The 20,556-nt window shown below is 38.4% G+C and overlaps 1 protein-coding gene across 2 annotated transcripts in view; it reads right to left on the bottom strand.

Moving 5' to 3' along the window:
* Positions 1–5,234: 5,234 nt before the first annotated feature.
* The window catches only part of CCDC50 (coiled-coil domain containing 50), a 71,582-nt gene continuing 56,260 nt past the window's right edge, over positions 5,235–20,556 (bottom strand). For both annotated transcript variants that reach the window (XM_047788811.1, XM_047788820.1), the window contains 3 exons: positions 18,934–19,013; positions 13,575–13,681; positions 5,235–11,515 (listed from right to left, as the gene is read on the bottom strand). In XM_047788811.1, the coding sequence (XP_047644767.1) occupies positions 11,496–11,515; positions 13,575–13,681; positions 18,934–19,013 (207 nt within the window). In that variant the 3' untranslated portion in view covers positions 5,235–11,495. The remainder of the gene's footprint in view (positions 11,516–13,574; positions 13,682–18,933; positions 19,014–20,556) is intronic.

Raw genomic sequence — 20,556 nt, 5'->3', positions numbered from 1 at the left:
ACCTTGAGGCATTCCCTTTCTCCATTTTCCTTACAGATATATTTTACTTTGAAGAATTTTTATTATTCGTTTATTAAGTTTCTCAGAGTCTGGAGTTCCTGTCGTGGCACAGTGGTTAACAAATCCGACTAGGAACCATGAGTTTGCGGGTTCAATCCCTGGCCTTGCTCAGTGGGTTAAGGATCCGGCGTTGCCATAAGCTGTGGTGTAGGTTGCAGACACGGCTCGGATTGCGTGTTGCTGTGGCTCTGGTGCAGGCCAGCGGCTATGGCTCTGATTAGAGATTAGACCGCTAGCCTGGGATCCTCCATATGCCGCAGAAGCGGCCCTAGAAAAGGCAAAAAGACAAAAAGACAAAAAAAAAAGTTTCTCAGAGTCTGGATTTTACTGATTGCTATCTTATCCTATTTAAAGTGGTCCTCAATGACCTATACTTCCTATGTATTAGTAGATAAATCTCAAAACTTGGTAATTTTGTTGATAACATTGTTCCTTTTATTTGGAGGCATGTAACATCTAATTCTCCCTCCTTTTGTGATACCATTACTAGTGATCATTATGTAGAGCTATTAATTCTTTGAGCGTGGCAAAATGAGTACCACATCATTCTAATCTTTTATTTAACTACTAGTTAAAATAGTCTATAAAGGGAAATTAACATCGACTATTTATTTATCAATAAGGTACAGATCTTATTTTTAAAAAAACAGGCAGTATATGGAATGATTGGCCAACAGGGACCTGCGGTATAGCTCAGGGAACTCTATCCAATACTCTATATGGGAAAAAGAATGTGCATATATGTATAACTGAATCTCTCTGTTATATAGGAGAAATTGTAAATAAATGATATTTCAATAAAACTTAAAAAAATGAAAAAAAATAATAACAGGCAGGATAAATGCTTGATTATTACCCCTATCACCAGTTTCCAAAATAATGATTTGGTCTATAGCATCTGCCATAGGTGATCAGTAAGAATTATTTTAAGGGGATAAAGATCATTTTAAATACATGGGTTTAAACACATTTGATGTGTTTCTATCCATTTCAATTATTTTCCCTATTGATGCACAAATTATCCTATCTTTAGCTGGTTGAGGATATTCTGAAGCAACCCTAGTAGTCTTTGATAGCTTCTTTACTACCAGGTAGTATAGTATATTTCGGTTTTGTCTTGTGAAGTTAAGCCTATACCTAAAATTAGCCATTTCTCTGTGAAAGTTTCCTTTTTTGGGGGTAGAAAAAGAAGACCACAATCTGTGCATAAAGGATGTTGATACCAGGATGCTCCCTGTTTCCAGGTTTATTTGTTCTACTTTACTTTGACTTAAAAAATTTTCCTTTTATTTACAAACTTTATAATGATTTCAAATAAGTATCTGGTTATAGCATCAAATCTATATGATCAGGTATATTCCATCCCTTGTGTTTAGGTTCTACATAGCCCATACACACGTACTTCCCTCCCTCCCTGCTGTTAACTTTAAGGTTTTTGTTTGTTTGTTTGTTTTAATTTTTGTCTGCCCTGCAGCATATGGAGTTCCCCAGCCAGGGGTCAGATCCTTTAACCCACTGTGCTGGGCCCGGGATTGAACCTGAGTCCCAGCGCTCCAGAGATGCCACCGATCCCATTGCACCCCAGGGGAATGCCTAAAATTTTTTACAAAACCCAATTTTTCTTATTATAAGGAAACGTGCACATAGTAGCATCACTCCCCCACCCCCTTTTCCCAATACATGAAAGAAAACCTTTATGCTTTCACCAGCTTACTTTTCTCATTTAAAAACATATCCTGGAAATCACTCTATGGCTGGCTGAGATTTCCTCCATTCCTTTTGACAGCTAAATTGTACTCCTCCATAGTTTATTACGTCTCTTGTTACTCATGAAGAGTATAGTAAGATAAAAATTTCCAACATTATTCTATAAAGTGATTCAATTTGCTTTTTAAGAAATTGCCAAGAGTGATGTCAGCAAGGTGACTAAGTAAGCATGCACCTCCAAGCTCCAACTTCTCCAAAAGAAATATCAAAAAATAAGCAGAAACTTTGTTAGAACTCTGGAAAATAGTTTAAGCTTTGCAGTAATCAAGTGAACATAGAATCAAGAAAAAGTTAACTTAAAAACAGTAGAAAAGTTTGATTAGGTCCTGCTTGTTTATTTTTGGTTTTATCTCTATTACCTTAGGAAACTGACCTAAGAAAATATTGGTACAATTTATGTTAGAGAATGTTTCACCTAAGCTCTCTTCTAGGAATTTTATGGTATGGTGTCTCATACTTAAGTCTTTAAGCCATTTTTAGTTTATTTATTTATTTATTTTCTATTTTGCTTTTTAGGGACATAACCTGCAATATACGGAAGTTCCTGGGCTGGGGTCAAATCGAAGCTGCAGCTGCAGGCCTATCCTCAGCCACAGCAACACTGGATCCAAGCCACATCTGCAACCTATGCTGCAGCTTGCAGCAGCGCTGGATTCTTAGCCCACTGAGTGAGGCCAGAGATCAAACCCGCATCCTCATGGATACTAGTCAGATTCATAATCTGCTGAGCCATAACGGAAACACCCTGAGTTTATTATTGTGCATGGTTTGAGGGTGTGTTTTAATTCCATTCATTTACATGCTTCTGTCCAACTTTCCCAGCACCACTTGCTCAATTGACTGACATTGACAGACAAACGGACTAAGATGTGGTACATACATACAATGGAATATTAGTCATTAAAAGAGAATGAAACAGTGCCATTCACAGCAACATGGATGCAACTAGAGATCATCATACTAAGTAAAATAAGTCAGGAAGAGAAAGACAAATACCATGGAATATCACTTATATATGGAATCTAAAATATGGCACAAATGAGCCTATCCATAAAACAGAAACAGACTCAATCACAGAGAACAGACTTGTGGTTGCCAAGGGGTGGGAGGGCAGAGGGAGAGGGATGGACTGGGAGTCTGGGGTTAGTACATGCAAAATATTACATTTAGAAAGGATAAACAACAAGGACATACAAGCACACGGAATTATATCCAATCTCCTGGAATAGAACATGAAGGAGAAGATACAAAAAACAATGCATATATATGTATAACTGAGGCACTTTGCTATGCAGCAGCAATTGGCACAACATTGTATATCAACTGAGATCCTGAACGAATGTCACCACAAAGCCAGGACCCATGTCTCCTTATTCCTGTCAGTTTCCTTAGTCATTGGCTTCACTGCAGTATTGAGTTCGAGTTTGTTTAACTCTAATTTAAAGGGGAGGAGGAAATGTGATCTTCTTGCCCCTTGAAATGGGGGTGAAATTTCTTCACATCCCTACACTGTGACATGTGGTAGTTCTCTGTCCTCTTCAGAGATTCCTCCAAATTGCCAAGGTCGAGAAGGCAGGAGTGCTCTTCTGGGTGCCTTTATGGAGGGGCTTTCTAGTATGCCACCTGTCCACACCATGGGGCCTCAGCCTGACACTCAGACCCGGTCATACCCCCAGCCAAGTGTGTTGCCACAGATTAAAGGGAGCTACCTTAATTACATAATCTTTTAATTGACTTCTAGACGTGCAAATTTTTTTCACTTGGCAACTTTCACCCAGTAATTCTTTAGAAACCTAAGGCTGAAATCATCACACATTTCAGCTAAAAAATATAGTAACATTACTGTGCAGACCTCCTTAGAGGTCTGGTAGTGATATCCAGGGTCAACCTCAAGCAGAACAAAGAGCAATTTTGTTTAAGCCAGATGAGTTTATTTGGGAAAAGCGAAAAACTTGCAATTCAGGACCAGCAAACTATGGTGAACCACAGGTGACTCTGGAGAACAAGGGGGGAGGGGTTGTTTTACACAAAAGTTCACTGGCCGAAGATGAGAGTTCGAAGTGGTGGCAGCTTCTCGTTGGCTGCCAATGAGGACAGCTTACCGTTGCCAACTGAGAGGAAATCTTCTTTCCTCCTGATGAAGGATACAAGTTCGGACACATGGCAAGTGGGTGAAAGCCATCCTTTCATGGCTTCCCAATTCCAAATTTTTTTTTTTTGCTTTTTAGGGCCACACCCACAGCACATGGAGGTTCCCAGACTAGGGGGCCAATCAGAGCTGTAGCCACCGGCCTACACCACAGCCACAGCAACACCAGATCTGAGCCACATCTGCGACCTACACCACAGCCCACAGTAACACCAGATCCCCAACCCACTGAGCAAGGCCAGGGATTGAACCCACAACCTCATGGTTCCTAGTCGGATTCGTCTCCGCTGTGCTACAATGGGAACTCCCCCAATTCCAATTTTGGATTAGGTTTCCTTAACACATTTTCACAATAATTTAGATAAATAATAAGGTCACAGAGATTCCCTGCCCTGTCACATTTGCCAAAGAGATGTGAAGCTTAGAGCCTGGCTCAGGGAAACTAGTTAGTTTTAAAAACCAATTCAATGGTCACTGAAAATGGTGTCTTAAGTAAACTGCCAAATTTCTGAAGAATCACTTTCTATATCATGGCCAATTTATCCCCCCCCCAAAAAAAGATAAACACACCTCATAAAGGTAAAATGTTAAACAAATGGTAGTTATTATTAACATCGATCTTCAAAATCCATGGAGTTATCATGTGTGGTGCAGACTCAGTTGCTGCTCTCATGGAGTCTACTCATTCAGATCATTGTGTGAACATCGACTTACCTGGTTTTCTCTTTTTGTCTTTTCACCTTTTCTAGGGCCTCATCTGCAGCATATGGAGGTTCCCAGGCTAGGGGTCTAATCAGATTTGTGGCAGCTGGCCTATGCCAGAGCCACAGCAGTGCCAGATGTGAGCCACATCTGTGACCCACACCATAGCTCAGGGCAACACCAGATCCTTAACCCACTGAGCGAGGCCAGGGATCGAACCCACAACCTCATGGCTCCTGGTTGGATTTGTTAGCCACTGAGCCATGATGGGAACTCCCTGGTTTTCTCTTAAATACATCAACTGAGCCACCAACCACTACACACAAACTAAAACTACTTCTCTAGCCGATTTAGACTCCGGAGTACTTACTGAGAATTTTAATGTCCTAGGCACATTACAGGAAGCAGATGGAATTGCAATAAGAGAAAATACTACAGTTATTAAACAAAGGTTTATTAAGGGCTATATTTTGCAAAGAAGAAAAAACAAATGAATATTCCCAGAACTTCTAAGTCCTTGAATGCAGTAAAGAAAACACGAGACAGAGACCGCTGATATAACAAATGGATGAGTTTATTAAGAGAGAAGGACAAGATTGGTGTTTGCCTCAAGCCATCCAGGAGAACAAGCACATAGACCGACACAAAACTTTGGTTTAAAAATTATTCATAATACCAATGTTAAACCTGATGTTGAAAGAATGAAATGGGACATAAGGTGTAAAAAAGCACTGAAACACAAGCTTGCATAGATGAATTAATGTAGATGTGTAACTGGCACTGAAAGGAGGCTTGAGTGCTGGAGAGTCAGAATGACACGGCCACCTCAACCTCCCAGGACGTAGAGAGTCCCCAGCACCCTGTTTCTCACTTTCCCTGATGAGGTCACGAGCAGGAACCTGTGCTGCAAGAAGGTGAACTGAGTCAGACTGTTTCCATCAGCTCGTCCAGAAAGGTGCACAGATACCCACCAGGACCCGACATCAGTCACCTTTAAGGCATCCATAGTGTCCCTCACAGTTTTGCTTAATCTCTAGGTAGGCATGAGGTCTGAGGTGGCCTCTTGGTTTTCTGTCCTCAGACAGGCCACTCTATTCCATTAAGGTTCTGTTCAGCTCCATGAAGCAACTATTTCAAAGCTGCCTTTCCCTCTGGGGCTTGGCTACAGACAGATGGGGATAATACTTCACATGGTTTTTAAACATCCACATTCCAAATGCCAAAGGACTTCTTACCAAAAAATCCAAAACCATCTGGGTACTGTGCAGTCTCACTCTCACTCTCAAGAGAGTACTTTTCCAGATTATAAGACAAATGAGAGCACCACCTCCTGAACACCACCACCCAATTTCCTGAGCAACTTGATTTATATGAGCAAACTCTTGTATGTTATAATTCAGCACCTTTCAGAATAAAAGACTGTGCTGGGATGAATTCTTAAGGAAAACCACATCGTAGGGGATTCTCTTTTTTGGAACATTGTTTTTATATGCTATTTTCCCGCAATACTTCATGAATTAAATACTGGGCTGCCTTTCAGAGGCAGGTGGAAAATACAGCTGCAGCTGAGAAAAGGCATTTGGTTTTCAGTTTATGGCAAAAGCTGAAGTTATAGCCTATGGGGGTTTCAGAGAATAATTCAATAAGAAATTTTAAAAATTCTGACATCAAAATTTCACTAAACAGCTAGAAGCTCTGCTAGCAACTGTGGTCTGAAACTCAGTACAACGAACACGTATCCCAAGTATATGACATGTAATAGTCTATTCTCCTGTCTTCTCCATACTGTTCTTAATCCTTGCTCTTTTGTGAATGAAATATCATGCAAACCCTGTCTTACAATTCTTCCCTTCTTTCTGTATGAACCTCAGCAATGACTCGTGAGGCACTAAGTTACACAACCTATTCTGTCCAGCAGAGATGATGAAATGATGAAAACAGCACAGTGCTGGCTCCCTGTGCTATGAAAAGTTACTCAAAAAGAGAGAAAAACACACTTCTAGTTTACCGAGAATACACAAAACATTTAAGTCTACTACAAACATTTTTCTAGGCAGTGTTTACAAATACTTAAGGGCAAAGAGAATTTTTTTAGGCCTAGACACGACCCATAAACCAACATGATTACTTAGATGATTCTGTCAGTTTGTGGCTTCAAATACAAACCCTGAAAAACACTCTGGTGTCTTCCCCAGCACAGTAAACGATTTTCAGATTTTCTCTTAAAAGTAATAAAATAGAAACACTCTTCACATCAACGGAGAGTGAGTGCCTCTGGTTTTCTCTCTCTCTCTCTCTTTTTATTTTGTTAATGCATGCATTTCAGCACACAAGAGTGTTGGTGAAATCCTTAGAAAACAGTAACACGAGCCTTCACTGCATGATGGAACCCTCGGAAGTATCTTCAACAGTCACTCTTGAAAAGGAGGACAGTCTCCCCTCAGTTTGTATTTGGGAAGTGACTATCTGAAGAATCCAGTCAGGAAATTCCACCTCTCCTACTACCACCCTTTCTGGTCACACTACTGCTCATCCACACACTGAGAGGCAACTTGAAATGACATACCTATCGGTGTCTACGCCACCCACAGCCCAGAGGGAGGTGGTCCAAAGCTTCGGATGACAAGGATGTTTGGGGCTCACCTGTAAATTTTATATCTCAAAGGAGAGTGAACAGTCATTCACAACTAGGAAATACAGTACGTGCACCCTGGTCGGAATCAAACTAATTTAAGGCAATGCTGCTCCTCGCGGATGTTACTGGCATAAAGTGCAGGTCTCAGAAGAAAGGTGACTCTGGAGAGGTGAGAATTTCCTACTTTACCCCCTCCTTCGTGACTTCTCTAGAAACAGGTTAGAGCATTTCCAATGGGAGTTAAATGGCAGGAGCAACAACAGCCTCAACTCTTCCCTTTAATAATCTCATACGTCACCAAGGATAAAAGAGATCCTTGCAGGAGAACTTCGGGTGACACTGTGGCCTGTGCGTGACAGTCTCCAGTCTGCTTCTCCCTGCGCAGGTGACCTACTATGGACCAGGGAGAAAAGAGGATCCTATCAACAGTAAGATAAACAATATGGCTTTAAGACTCTCAGGCACCACCAGATAGGAAGAAAAAATGGGGTCATTTTATCTAATCACTCCTCTGATTCTGAGCAGCAAGCAATGGACAAAGTACTTGAAAAATATGGTTTTTTTCCCCTTTTTGCTCAGAGAGTAAGTTTTGATTTTTTTATGTTTATTTCTAAAAAGCCAATCAGAATATGGTGTATTATGTAACAGTGAAAGCAACCTGAAGTGTTCCCTTTCTGTATTAATGTTCCCAACACCTACAGTGTTTTCCCGAAAGGGAAAAAAGCCTTTGAGTGCAAATTCTAGTTTGTTCCCAGTCCTTCAGAAAGCTTATGCAAGCGCCTTTATTAGGCCAAAGGTATTACAGCCGATCACCAGTTATCTTTCAAGAAAATTTTCACTACATAAATGAATAATCTTGGTATTCTCCAACATGATTTTTGTGCAAAGACAACACTCATTAAAAATCAAGGCCTAACGTGGGGCAAACTGAATGCACCTTATTCTATCAGGTGCTCCCAAAGAGTAATTCGGTACGAGACAAAATTCACAGAACATGTGACATACTAAAGAAAAACACTTATCCGTTAAAAGTTAATTACTTTTATACCGAAAGTCCTGATACTGTAGGGAAGGTCTGGACAAAGCAAAGGATTTATCTATCATCCAGTTCAGCTGCAGGCCACAGTAGAGAAGAAAAGGGGGAGATAGGTCTGGTTCATCATTTTGTTGAGTGAGTTCAGTGGCAACAAGGCCTAAGGTCACACATTTTGGAATAGGCTGATCTAGATCCAAGTGGCCACTGTCATTCTAAAAAGGTTTTCTCCCAGGAGCATCTATCCATGTATTTTCTAACTTAGATGCTTCTCTATGATCAAAAAGCATAGTCTTTTTTGCAGTTCATTAGTCTGTCGCTGGCTGTTAAGTCACTTGAGAAACAGTACTGCAATGGTATGCAAAAGTCACCTTGTAAAAATTGCAATGTTATTTTAAAGCATGTGTAGCAACTATGTAGTCTCCCAGGAAAATTATATGTGACCATAGTTTGACAGAAGAGTCATATTTTTTTCAATCCAGAACATTTAATCTGACCCCTATCTAACCTTACTTGCAGGCGATGACTTAGAAAAAGTTAGGATGGGATAAAGGGGTGTACAGGTTCAGTAGCCTTAACATACTGGCTCCATAACATACTGTGCTCATTCAGCAACACTGACGTTAATGGAGCCTGGCCTCCAGAGAACAGAGCTATAGAAAGGGAAAAATGTTCCAAGGCCGGAAGGATTAGTTTACATCACAACACCAACGCATAACACATTGTGGGTCTAAAAATTAAATTGCGTGTGTTACGGCAGGAACAGGAACAAAATAAATGCTTCCGTATTTATATAAAAATGACAAAGTTAAAAGCACAGCACACAGTGAAGAATGTTTGGCAGTTCCTTAAAATACAGTTCTTAGTTGCTTTTAGAGTCTCAAAGATAACAATTACATTATTTGAATGAGAAGAAGAGGAATGCAACTGGTTGAGTTTTATTTCTGTCTCATTCACAGGGAAAGGGTTCCTCTGAAACTTCTTAAAAAGTGTTTGCTTTACAAAAAAATAAAATTAAATTAAAGTATTTTAAAATTCTAATCTTTTAAAAACCTTAAACAAAATAACAAATTTTCAATACAGATGCTGAATTGTGTGTCAGGGGGAAAATACCACCTTCGGTCACTCACTAAGACAGTTGAAACACTAACATCCTGGGTATGTGGTAAGTGACCAGACATTTTTTTGAGTAAAATACATCCAGTTAGCATTTTATAATAATAAATATGATTGGATAAAGTAGTACATGGGAGGCAAGTGAAATGCAGAATTTTAAATGTAAGAACTAATCATTGTATGAGATAGAAAAATAAACATTTATAAAATAAAAATATGGCAAATGATGTTGCCCATTTGTCTGATTTTCAAATAAAAATACACTGTCTTTTTTATTTTTCTTTAAAGCTATCATAAAAAACTTTTTAAAAACATGATGCAAAATCACAGGGCAGACAAGGAAAAATACAGCATTACTATAAATCAACAATGCCTAACTTTTGGATATTGAAACCACCCTCTAGAATTTAAGGCTAGGACCTCCATTTGGTCTGGCCTTGCCTATTTCGATCAAGATTTTTCCTCATTCATTTCATCCTGGCCATTCCAAGTCCTGTTTTCTTCTTCCCCATTTCTCCAAAATGACTACATCCCTAAGGGTTTTTGTTTCTTTGTTGAAAAAACTTAATTCTTATCTACGTTTTACCTAAGTTTATATGATCCAAAAACTAAAGATCTTTCTCAAAATGAAAAACCCAAATCCACTCTGAGAAACTATTCTAAAGAGCTTCCTGAACACGGCCCCAGTTTAAAGACTCTCTGGAAAAGATAAGGCAAATAGAAGGCAGTTCCCAGTGGGAAAAGAATGGATTATCAACTTTTGCTCAAGTCACCTACAGATTTCTTTCCTAAACCAACCCCACACTAAAATGCCAACACTGTGAGATTCCTACAATGAAAAACAATAGAAAGTCCACCTGAAAGGATAGTATTTATATATACAGTGTGGCAACTGACACCTATGTTAACCAGTATGGGGAAAGAAACATTTCCATGAGGTTAGGAGCTGGAAAAAAAATTCCAGATTTCTTAAGGAGGGACTTAAAGGTCTGACACAAAGAAATCCAATGCCCATGTGTCATTAACAAATGGGCAGAACCAAATATTTGGAAGAAGAACCTCTTTATCAACTTCGACTTCATATCCAATTAAATCTGCTTACTGACAGAGACAAAATATTTTTGAGAGGTTGCCGACTAAAATACTGCTGTTTTTCAGACCAGAGGAAAATTTCAATCAACAGCCATAGAGAATGATGGTTTACATAAACCAACTCGTGATTTATATAAACATCATCCCAACTGCATTTCCTTTGGCTTTGTAAACGTAAAGTAAGAGAAGGGATAGAAAATTTTTCACTTTCAGTTGATTTTGCATAGACTTCAATTAAAATTTCATAGAATTAATTTTCATTTGCCAGTAAATACTACTAAATGGTCCAATGTCCAGAGGCTTCAGAAAGCCTTGCTACTGAGGAAGCAATGGCAGAGGCAGAGTTAGAGAAAGACATCTAGGCCAATGTTCTCAGGAGGGTGTGTAAGGATACGCAAAACCTCTACAATCCTAGTAGGCAGAGTCACATGTTTCAAACTACAGGTTTTCTTTTAAATACTTTATGACTGTGATTTCTTTTCCTGAAGAGTAAAAAGAGCAAAAGACTCTGTCTTTCAATATATCATGCACTTAAGTACCCAATAAAGCTATTTCTTATGCGCTTTTATTCTGCATTGCATCCAAACATTACATTTTACTTGGATCATTATTTCCAAAAAATTACAATTGCTAAATAAAGTCTATTCCCTAGATGGCAATCCTCCATACCTAACAAAAATGGCATTTTATAGAGTTCTGAGATACTATATCCCAGAAAGTATATGCAGCGTAGAGGTGGTCAATATTCAGAAGCTAGATTTTCTTGTACTGCCCAAGTGATCAGGAATAACCAAAACGTTTCAAATGAATGAAAAGTATTTATGATCCAAAAATCCCAGGAATACAAAATAGAGGAGGAAAAAAATAAGCATGGAATGCATTTTGTATTATCCAGTAATTCTGCTACAGTGAGTCTGTTTTCAAGGCAGATTCCTAGGTTTTCACGGCTTATAATGGAAACCTGGAGAAAGGCGGAAAAAAGGAGAAAAACAATTAAGGAAAAAAAATCTCTGAAACTTTCTGTTTTTCTCCATGCTCACGTAAAATAATTTATCTTTATTTCTATGTACTTCAAGTGGTCCATATTTTGTTTGCTCTTGATTGTAAGAATACAGTCGGCTCTCCATATCCACAAGTTTCGCATCCACAGATTCAACCAACCATGCATCAAAAATAATCGGGAAAAATTTTTCCATAAAGTTTCAAGAAGCAAAACTTGAATTTGCCATGTGTTAGCGACTACTGACATAGCCTTTACACTGTATTATGTATTATAAGTTATCTAGAGATGACTTAAAGTATAGGGAAGGATGTGTGTAGGTCATATGCAAATACTATGCCATTACATGTACCGGGCTTGAGTATCAGAGGATTCTGAAATCCTGGAGGTATCTGGAATACCCAGGGATGACTATATTTATATTCAGAATATACGTGTAATTTTAATAATATGCATCAAAGGTATATCAAGGACAGGAAGGTACCTCCTGAAAGTAATGCATGTATATGATTTGAGAAAGGAAATCTTGGGCTTTCTCCAGTTAAACCAGGGATGGTGAAAAGGCTACCAACAGAGGAAAAATTGCAGGGTATGTGTTGTTCGGATAATATCCGATTAATCTCTTCTTTTAAATAATGTCTTCTTATTTTCAACATTGGGTGAATGTCAGAATGACATAGGAGCAAAAGGAGAGCTTTCTAACAAATACAAATGTCTGGAAAACTCCGCCCCTAGAAATGCAAATCTAATTAGTCTGGAGTGACACTGGTACATTGATATTTTGTAATACTGAAGAAAATGTGAGTTTGGGAAAGCTATCATTAGATTTGGGAAAGGATAATGAAAACATCACCTAAGAAATCTTTAAAAACCTTTAAAAATAAACACTTAATACCTGTAAAGTCTGTTGCAATCTGCTTTCATAAGTTTAACTTACATAATTCCAACAATGTTGACACCATTATAATCAAATTAATGAGAAACTACATTTTCATTATCTCATTTTAGGATTGTCATAAAAATACACATAAGTGAGGAGTGAACATTGTGGCTCAGTGGTTAATGAATCCGACTAGGAACCATGAGGTTGCGGGTTTGATCCCTGGCCTTGCTCAGTGGGTTAAGGATCCGGCATTGCTGGGAGCTGTGGTGTAGTTCGCAGATGCAGCTCGGATCCCGCATTGCTATGGCTGTTGCGTAGGTCGGCGGCTACAGCTCTGATTCGACCCCTAGCCTGGGAACCTCCATATGCCCTAGAAAAGCCAAAAAGCCAAAAAGCAAAAAAAAAATATATATACACGTAAGTGAATGCATAAGGTCATGTGGTTGGTAGAGGAACTAGACTGATTACTCCTTTCACTTTAAAGATTTGGTCCCAACTTAGATCTCTTTTCTTTTTCCCTCATTTTCTTTGCCCCATTTTTCTTTTGCATAAAAGTTTTGTGTGACATGTGTATGTGTGTTATTATTGTCTAATTAATAGAGTCATGGGCAGATGGAAACATGAGCTAGGATAGAAAAAGCCCGGTAGATCTAAGTAGGGGACACCGTCAAGAAAAGCTATGAATTTTCCCTGGAGAAAATGCAAATACAGTTGACCCTTCAACATTTCGGGGATTAGGGGCACTGACCCTCTGCATAGTTGAAAATCCATGTATAATTTATAGTTGGCCCTCTGTATAAGCATCTGCAGATTCAACCAACATGGGATAGTACAGTACTGTAGTATTTCATGAAAAAAATCTACATACAAATGGACCCCTGTGCAGTTCAAATTTGTGTTGTTCAAGGATCAACTAACTGTACACAGAAAATTTTGCATGCTATTTAAGATAAGATTTGCTTTCTGTCTTTTAATCTTTTTGTTTTTTAATAAATGAAGACTACCTAGTGGCCTGCTAAGAGGAAGGATAACGTATTTTTGTACTCTAATGATCTATCCGACAGCATCTGATTGCTCCACCACAGCATGAGGATTAATTAAAAAGATCTTAAACATGACCACATATATTTTTCTTACCTTTATGAGAAGACTCTGCCTTTGAGAAGTGACGTGTGGAATTATGCTGGTTTGTAAAATGAGTGTAATCCAAATCCTCAGCATCTGTCATGGTAGGTGGTGGTGGCCTGAAGGAAGTCAGAATTTAAAGAGATGTTCTTAGTAGTGATGGCTAGAATTCCACTTCTCATTGGATCACTTGGTAAAAACATTTTTGGTAGAAATACAAAGCCAGAATATTTTCAAATTCTCATGTTAGTTCTGGCCAGCTGCATAATCTTGGATACATTATTTAATCTTACAACTTCTTTAATATCCATAACTCAATAAATCCAAATATTTTCTAGAGTTCCCTGGTGGCACAGTGGGTTAAGGATCCAGCGTTGTCACTGCCGTAGCTTGAGTTTGATCCCTGGCCCAGGAACTTCCAATTGCTACTGGTGCGGACAAAAACCAACTAACCAACAGCACCCTCTACCCCACCTCCTGGCTACAAAAAAACAAATATTTTCTGACCACCTGACATGTGCGTGGGATTGTGCTAAGAGCTAGAGAAACAAAGATTAATGAGATGTGTTCAGTGCCGTTAATGAGAACTATACTTTGTTTGGTAGGTTTTATAAAGAAAAAGAGAAATAAAAGGATAGAAGGGAAGAAAGTAAGGGAGAGAGGGCAGCAGGTCAGAAGGGAGGATGGAGAGAGAACACTGGCGGGGAGGAAGGATAAATAAGGAGTTCGAGATTAACATAAACACACTAGTGTATATAAATTAATCAACTAGGACCTACTACATAGCACAAGTAATTCCACTCAAATTCTGTCATAACATACATGGGAAAAGAAACTGAAAAAGAATAGATATCTGTATATGTATAACTGAATCACTTTCCTGTATATATGAAACTAATACAATGCTGTAAATCAATTATACCCCAATATTAAATAAAAATTAAATTTAAAAAACTCCATAAAATTCAGAGCAAAGTTCCTTACACCACTAGGTGGCAGAGTAGAGCTTAGAGAAGGAAAGGGCAGTAATACATTTGCAACTCTCACGTCAAAACAAAAACTAAAAAACATTGGGAAATTTTTAATACTCCAAACGTTTTACAATTTTAATTATATAACAGAGTTTTAAAAACATTTGGCATTTATTAACGATGTATAAGAAAATCTCTCCTTTTTTTTTTGGTTGCTGTTTTCCAAAGGTTTGCTCAAATTTTGCATTAAAGCTTGGAACCAGATGAGGTAAAGATTTGCTAAATATACAACCATGTTGTAGGATGTTTTGCGTAAATATACATTCTGGAATGCAAAAGCATTCTGAAATTTGGGAAGTTGTGGTCAGTTTGGTACAATGGGTTCTGTTATACAGGAATAAAGACAAGTGTTTTCAATTTCTCACCCCGACCCTAGCAGTAGGTCTCTCCTTAGGTAGTCATTGTCTGGAAGAAGTCAGCAAGGGATACTTGTGTATCCACTGAGAACTCTGCTATGGACTCTACACACAGAGACGATCTCAATTACCTTTCAGGACAAGTGTGCAAGGTAGTTATCATCTACATATTTTAGAGTTAGATTAGCTTAGACCACATGTGATCTGTCCAAGTTCACACTATTGTCAAGTGGCAGAGCCAGCCTCAAACTCAACTGGACTTCAAAACCAGTGCTCTTAACTACTGTACTATATTCTGCAACACAGGTGTGTGTTTTCATCAGCAGCATTATCTGCATTCAAAACCTTACACACAGACATACACTCGCGTAACATATTTTCAAATGGTATATGGCATATACTTTTATCCTTTCATACATTTTTACACACGTATGATTAATATGAGCATAGCAAACAACGTGGTATTTTTCTTGTTTTCCTTTTGAACCGTTTGTTGAAAAAATATTAGAAATTAAATAAGTGTTTTCCTTTCATTATCCACTGGCATTTATAATGCTCACCTTTAAAAGGTAACATAAGGCTTGGCAGGAAGAGTTGGGACAAAACAATCAATAACTCCAAGACTAAGAAAGTTAACTAAAGAAGTAACTTAGGCCCAAGAAAACAGAACTGGTAATCAGGGTGGCAGAATCTATTTTGTAGAAATTTTAATTATCCTCATTAGGCAATCGGAAACCAGAGAAAAATAAGCCAAGTGGTGCTGTCAAAAAAACTCCCTGTTTACTGCCTCATCATCAACTCACCGCCAAGGAAAGTGGTACTAAAGTATGAACTGAAGCACAGGGTGCCCACAAATCCTCTATGTTTCCCCAATAAGGATAAGCAAATCAATCTAAAATGCCCTCAGTTCTTTTGCTGCTGTGTTCAATTTTGGGGTACATGGAAAACAAAGCTTGGCTTACTGCTTCCAGGGGTCCCACCAAATTGTCTGTTGCACTGGATATAGCTGTTTCAAAGTTAAGGGTGTTCATATCCACAGCTGGAAAAATCTTGTTAGCTACTAGTTTGTTTTGTAGTTTTTGATATATTAGGGTATCTGTTTTCAACTGTTCCTATGAAATGATTTACATCTTTAAGCTTGTGATAAAGCCAAATATGCTTCAGAATTCAACCGGAAGTCATTTCTTCAAAAATCCCTCCTAGGGAGTGCGTGTCATGCCTCAGGGGGTTACGAACCAGACTAGCGTCCATGAGGATGTGGGTTCAATCTCTGGCCTCACTCAGTGGGTTAAGTATCTGGTGTTGCTGTGGCTGTGGTGTAGGCCTGCAGCTGTAGCTCTGATTCGACCCCTAGCCTGGGAACTTCCATATGACTTAGGTGTGGCCTTACGAAAGCAAAAAATAAATAAAAGCTGCCCTCCTAGACACAGAGACTAGGTTAGGTGTCTCCTTCTACTCTTCTAACAACCTGTACTTTTCATCTATAACATTCAACACAATCAAAATAATGATTTCTGCAATTGTCTGTTTAGATTGTAAATTTCATAAGAATAGGAAACAGTTTTTGTTGACTGATGCTCACTTGAGTTCTGAGCAGTTATAAGAGTGTTCAATAAATATTTGATAAATGAATAGGTGGAGACAAATATATTTCACATTCAGAAGAATAATGTAGGAACTAAGTAAGATTTACAAAATCCCTACATTTTCTAAGTGATAAATCCAAATAAAATTCCAATTAATACTATTAATACAAAATACTATAGTTAAAACAATTTGGAACTTGAGTTGAAAAATTTTCCAATTACGAAGAATTGGAATTAATTTAGATTGCCAACTGGTTCTCCATCTCCTCAGAGAGAGCATAAAAATTATAATGAGCAAAGAAAATGACTTCTGACTACCTCTATTACAAGCTTTAAATGACAATTTGTTCCCTATCTGCCACTATTATTACTGCACTGAAGCAATAAACATCTTGATCTAGGAAGTGCCATGTTTCTCAATCCTTGAAACCATCTCTTTCTGTACAAATAGCTAACTCCAGTTCCACCAGGATTAAATGTGAAAGAGGAAACACGGATGCTAACTAGAAAGCACACATTGTGATATCAGTTGAATAAGATATCTATGACACAATAACAGGCTTTATGTTTTAACTATGAAAATATAGGTTTTATAAAATAGTAGTTTTTTGAAATTTAATTTTTGCTTTTTGGGCCGCACTTGTGGCACATGGAAGTTCCCAGGCTGAACTAGAGCTGCAGCTGCTGGCCACAGCCACAGCAGGGCAGGATCCCAGCCGCATCTGCAACCTACAGCACAGCTCATGGCAATGTGGAATCCTTAACTCACTGAATGAGGCCAGGGGTTGAACTCCCATCCTCATGGATACTAGTTGGTTCAGAACCCACTGAGCCACAATAAGAACTCCAAATTCGAATTCATTTTTGTTTTGTCATATATCATATCATCTTTCTGTAAATGACTTTTAAAGACAAATATTCCTCTCGAGTCAAAGACTTCAGTTCTACTAGGCAGAGGCCACTTTTCACTCGTTTGCCATAGTGATTTTTAACATAGGATCATCTGGTTATTCATTCTTTCATTCTATCAAATGTTTTTAAGAGCATGTATTACATTCCAGAAACTTGTTTTCAACTTTAATAAATCCTTTAAGCAGCCATTCCAGACTGTTCTATCATATCTGCTGAAGTTTTAGTGTTCTAAAAAGCCCAAGGACTTTGAAGACTACAAAATAACTTTAAAGATGATTTTAACTCCCTTGATTAAAAAAAGCATAATAAGTCACACCTATTTACCTACTGAGAACAGATCAGTTACTTTGATTTTACTTGGATGTTGCAGGGAGATGAATAAAGCTAAATTTTATGTAGGTCTAAAATTTGCTTTTAAAGACATCTGGCAGGTACTTAACTAAAAGCTTTAAGAAGAACCAATTTTATACAATTAGAAAGACTAACCTACACTACTGATGCCCTAAAAGCTTTACAACCTGATATAATTTTCTGAAAGGTATTTATCTTCTAAAAACCCCTGGGTTTAAAAATAGACTATGGCTTTTTAAGGACACTAAATATATTCTCTTTAAGGAAACAAGTCTAGCACTTTAAGTGTGAGCAGTTAGTGGCAATAATCATGTATATTTTTCAGTGTGATAAAGTTTATGTTTTAATAATTAATAAATACATTATTAACAAACAGGATCAAAATACAAGGTTTCAACTACTTAGAGTTTTCAAAATGCCAGATTTAGTGTTACTTTTGTCTTTTCTATTTAATATTCTCTCTTCCTATTCCAATCACATTTTCCTTTGAAAAGCAACAGAAAGCAATAAAGAAAAAAATAAAGGTTCCTTCCCCTGAGACTTATATGTTGACAATTCGAGGTAGAAAAACAGTAGTTGCTCCATAACCATGACCAATACTGCTTGAGAGAAGTTAGAAAGTATACATACCATAGACACAGCTATTTGATCTAGTGGGATTTAGAATAGTCTGCAATGACTCAAATGGGTATTTGCCTACGACTTGGAGACTCACACAGAAATGAATTTAGGCATGTGTAAATGTCAGGCACGCACCAATGTGACCATGAAACTCAGTAAAAATTTAAAACCTGGGATTTTACTTAGGAAAATGGTTACTCTCATTCCTTCTTAGCTTATGGCAGTCAATTCGGTGAATCCAGAGATAAGAACTGGTCCTAATATAAAGCACATCTTTTGTCCAATATCCCAGCTTCTGTAAAATTCCCCATCTTCCTGATCTGACTTGTTCAATCCAATTTAAAACTGGAAACAAAGCTTGAAAATAGCCCTGCAAGACTATCTTCGGTAAAAAATAGTCTTACAGATTTTTGGATCTCCTCTCCAGGGAACAAACACTCTTCTCAGGCAGCTAACATGCCCTTACTTGCCCCCAAATCAAGTTCCTCACTCTCCTTTTCAGTTGTCATCTTACCGTGCTGGCCTGTCATTCTTAGAACGGTGAGGTTCATCACTCTCTTTTGACTTTGAGTGTGCTGATTTAGCAGTTTTGGGCTATAGAGGAAAAAAAAAAAGGAAAAAGGAAAGAAAAACACACACATACAGAAAACAACAAACAGAGAAAGATTAGATTTATAAATTATCTAAATGATGCCAAACTTTCCTTTAGTAATTTCAGGTTGCTTACATCCAATTGAGCAACATACAATATTTTTAAATACAGCCCCTCAGACACAAAGAAATTTAGAGTCAGGAAGGTATGTTGCAGGCTGTCAGTGCAGCCAGAGGAGTGGGCTAAACACACAAAAAACATGCTCCCCCCCAGAGGTATGCTTGGCCTCTCATTATTAACCCACACACTACAAGGCAGCTGACAACTGAGAAGAGCGGGACCCCATCCGGCCTTGGAGGGACAGACCCCTCCCCCAGATCCTCTGTTCGGCTCCTCTCTAAAGTAGCCAGCTAATCATATTTGAGGAGTACATTTCCTGAGTGGTTTCACAGGCGAGGGAAAACCCCCACCAAATGGAAGACACTAACTACTTCAAGATCATGAGCACATGGCCCCCAGGCAGACTGGAGCCTGAAGACTGATAACTGTTAACCTTTTGACACCACCCTGCTATCTCACAACCATCCAATCAAAGAACTGTGCATAAGCTGATCACATACCCTAAGATGTACCTCTGTCACCTGGCCTTTAAAAATGCTTTCCTGAAACCCACTGGTGAGTTTGGGTTTTTGCAGTCCTAACTGTCCGGGACCACTTTTATGGTGCACTACACCAAATACTGCATTTTCCTTCACCACAGCCTGGTGTCAATAAATTGGCTTCACTGCGCATGAGCAAGCAGACCCAAGTTTGATTTGGTAACAGAATTGGTGGATTCCCAGGGCCTATGACATCTAGCTTCAAGCTCTTAAACTTATTTCTGATCATCTAACTTAGGGATGATCATTTTCAAGTCCAGAAACTACGGCATAGTTCATGCCCACTTTTCCAGGACAGAAACTATTCTAGCATCAGTTACAGAATCTAGAAATGACAGAAGTCCTGATACTTGGCCTCCCTGCTCTTCCTTTCCTGATTCGTAATCTTAAAAATACCTACTCCATCATAGTTTGAGTTAACAAAGAACTGGAGTAACTCTGGGCAATTACTTGTACCTTAATTTGTGTAACAGAAGCATTTGGGAACTCTTCTACTAAAATGAAATACGTTTGTAAGGAAAAATCCTCAGTTACTAAGAAGGTAAAGAAGGGGGATAAGTATAAATACTTAACATGGAAATAATACTTCCATTTGCTTTTTAGACTGTCTTCATTCTCAAAACATATGCTGGGATTGTGATAGGACCAGAGGTCCATGGGAGGATTCTGTCTTGAGAGAGGGAGGGAGGGGGAGAACAGTGTTAAACATCAACCCTATCATGGATACACACCCTGGCTGCAAACTCTCCCTGAATGCCTTCACTGTATGAATTCTCACCCTTGCACCTGTGTTGTTTTTTTCATTATGCATTTTCAGCCAGCTTGACCCCCTGTATTTGCTAGCTGTCTTTAGTGTGTCTTCCTCTCTACATCATTATGACGAAAA

This window comes from Phacochoerus africanus, chromosome 1 (genome assembly GCF_016906955.1).
Source record: "Phacochoerus africanus isolate WHEZ1 chromosome 1, ROS_Pafr_v1, whole genome shotgun sequence".
NCBI classification, from domain to species: Eukaryota; Metazoa; Chordata; class Mammalia; order Artiodactyla; family Suidae; genus Phacochoerus; species Phacochoerus africanus.
The sequence above is the reverse complement of the archived record's forward strand: the minus strand, read 5'-3'. Positions and strand labels throughout refer to the sequence as shown.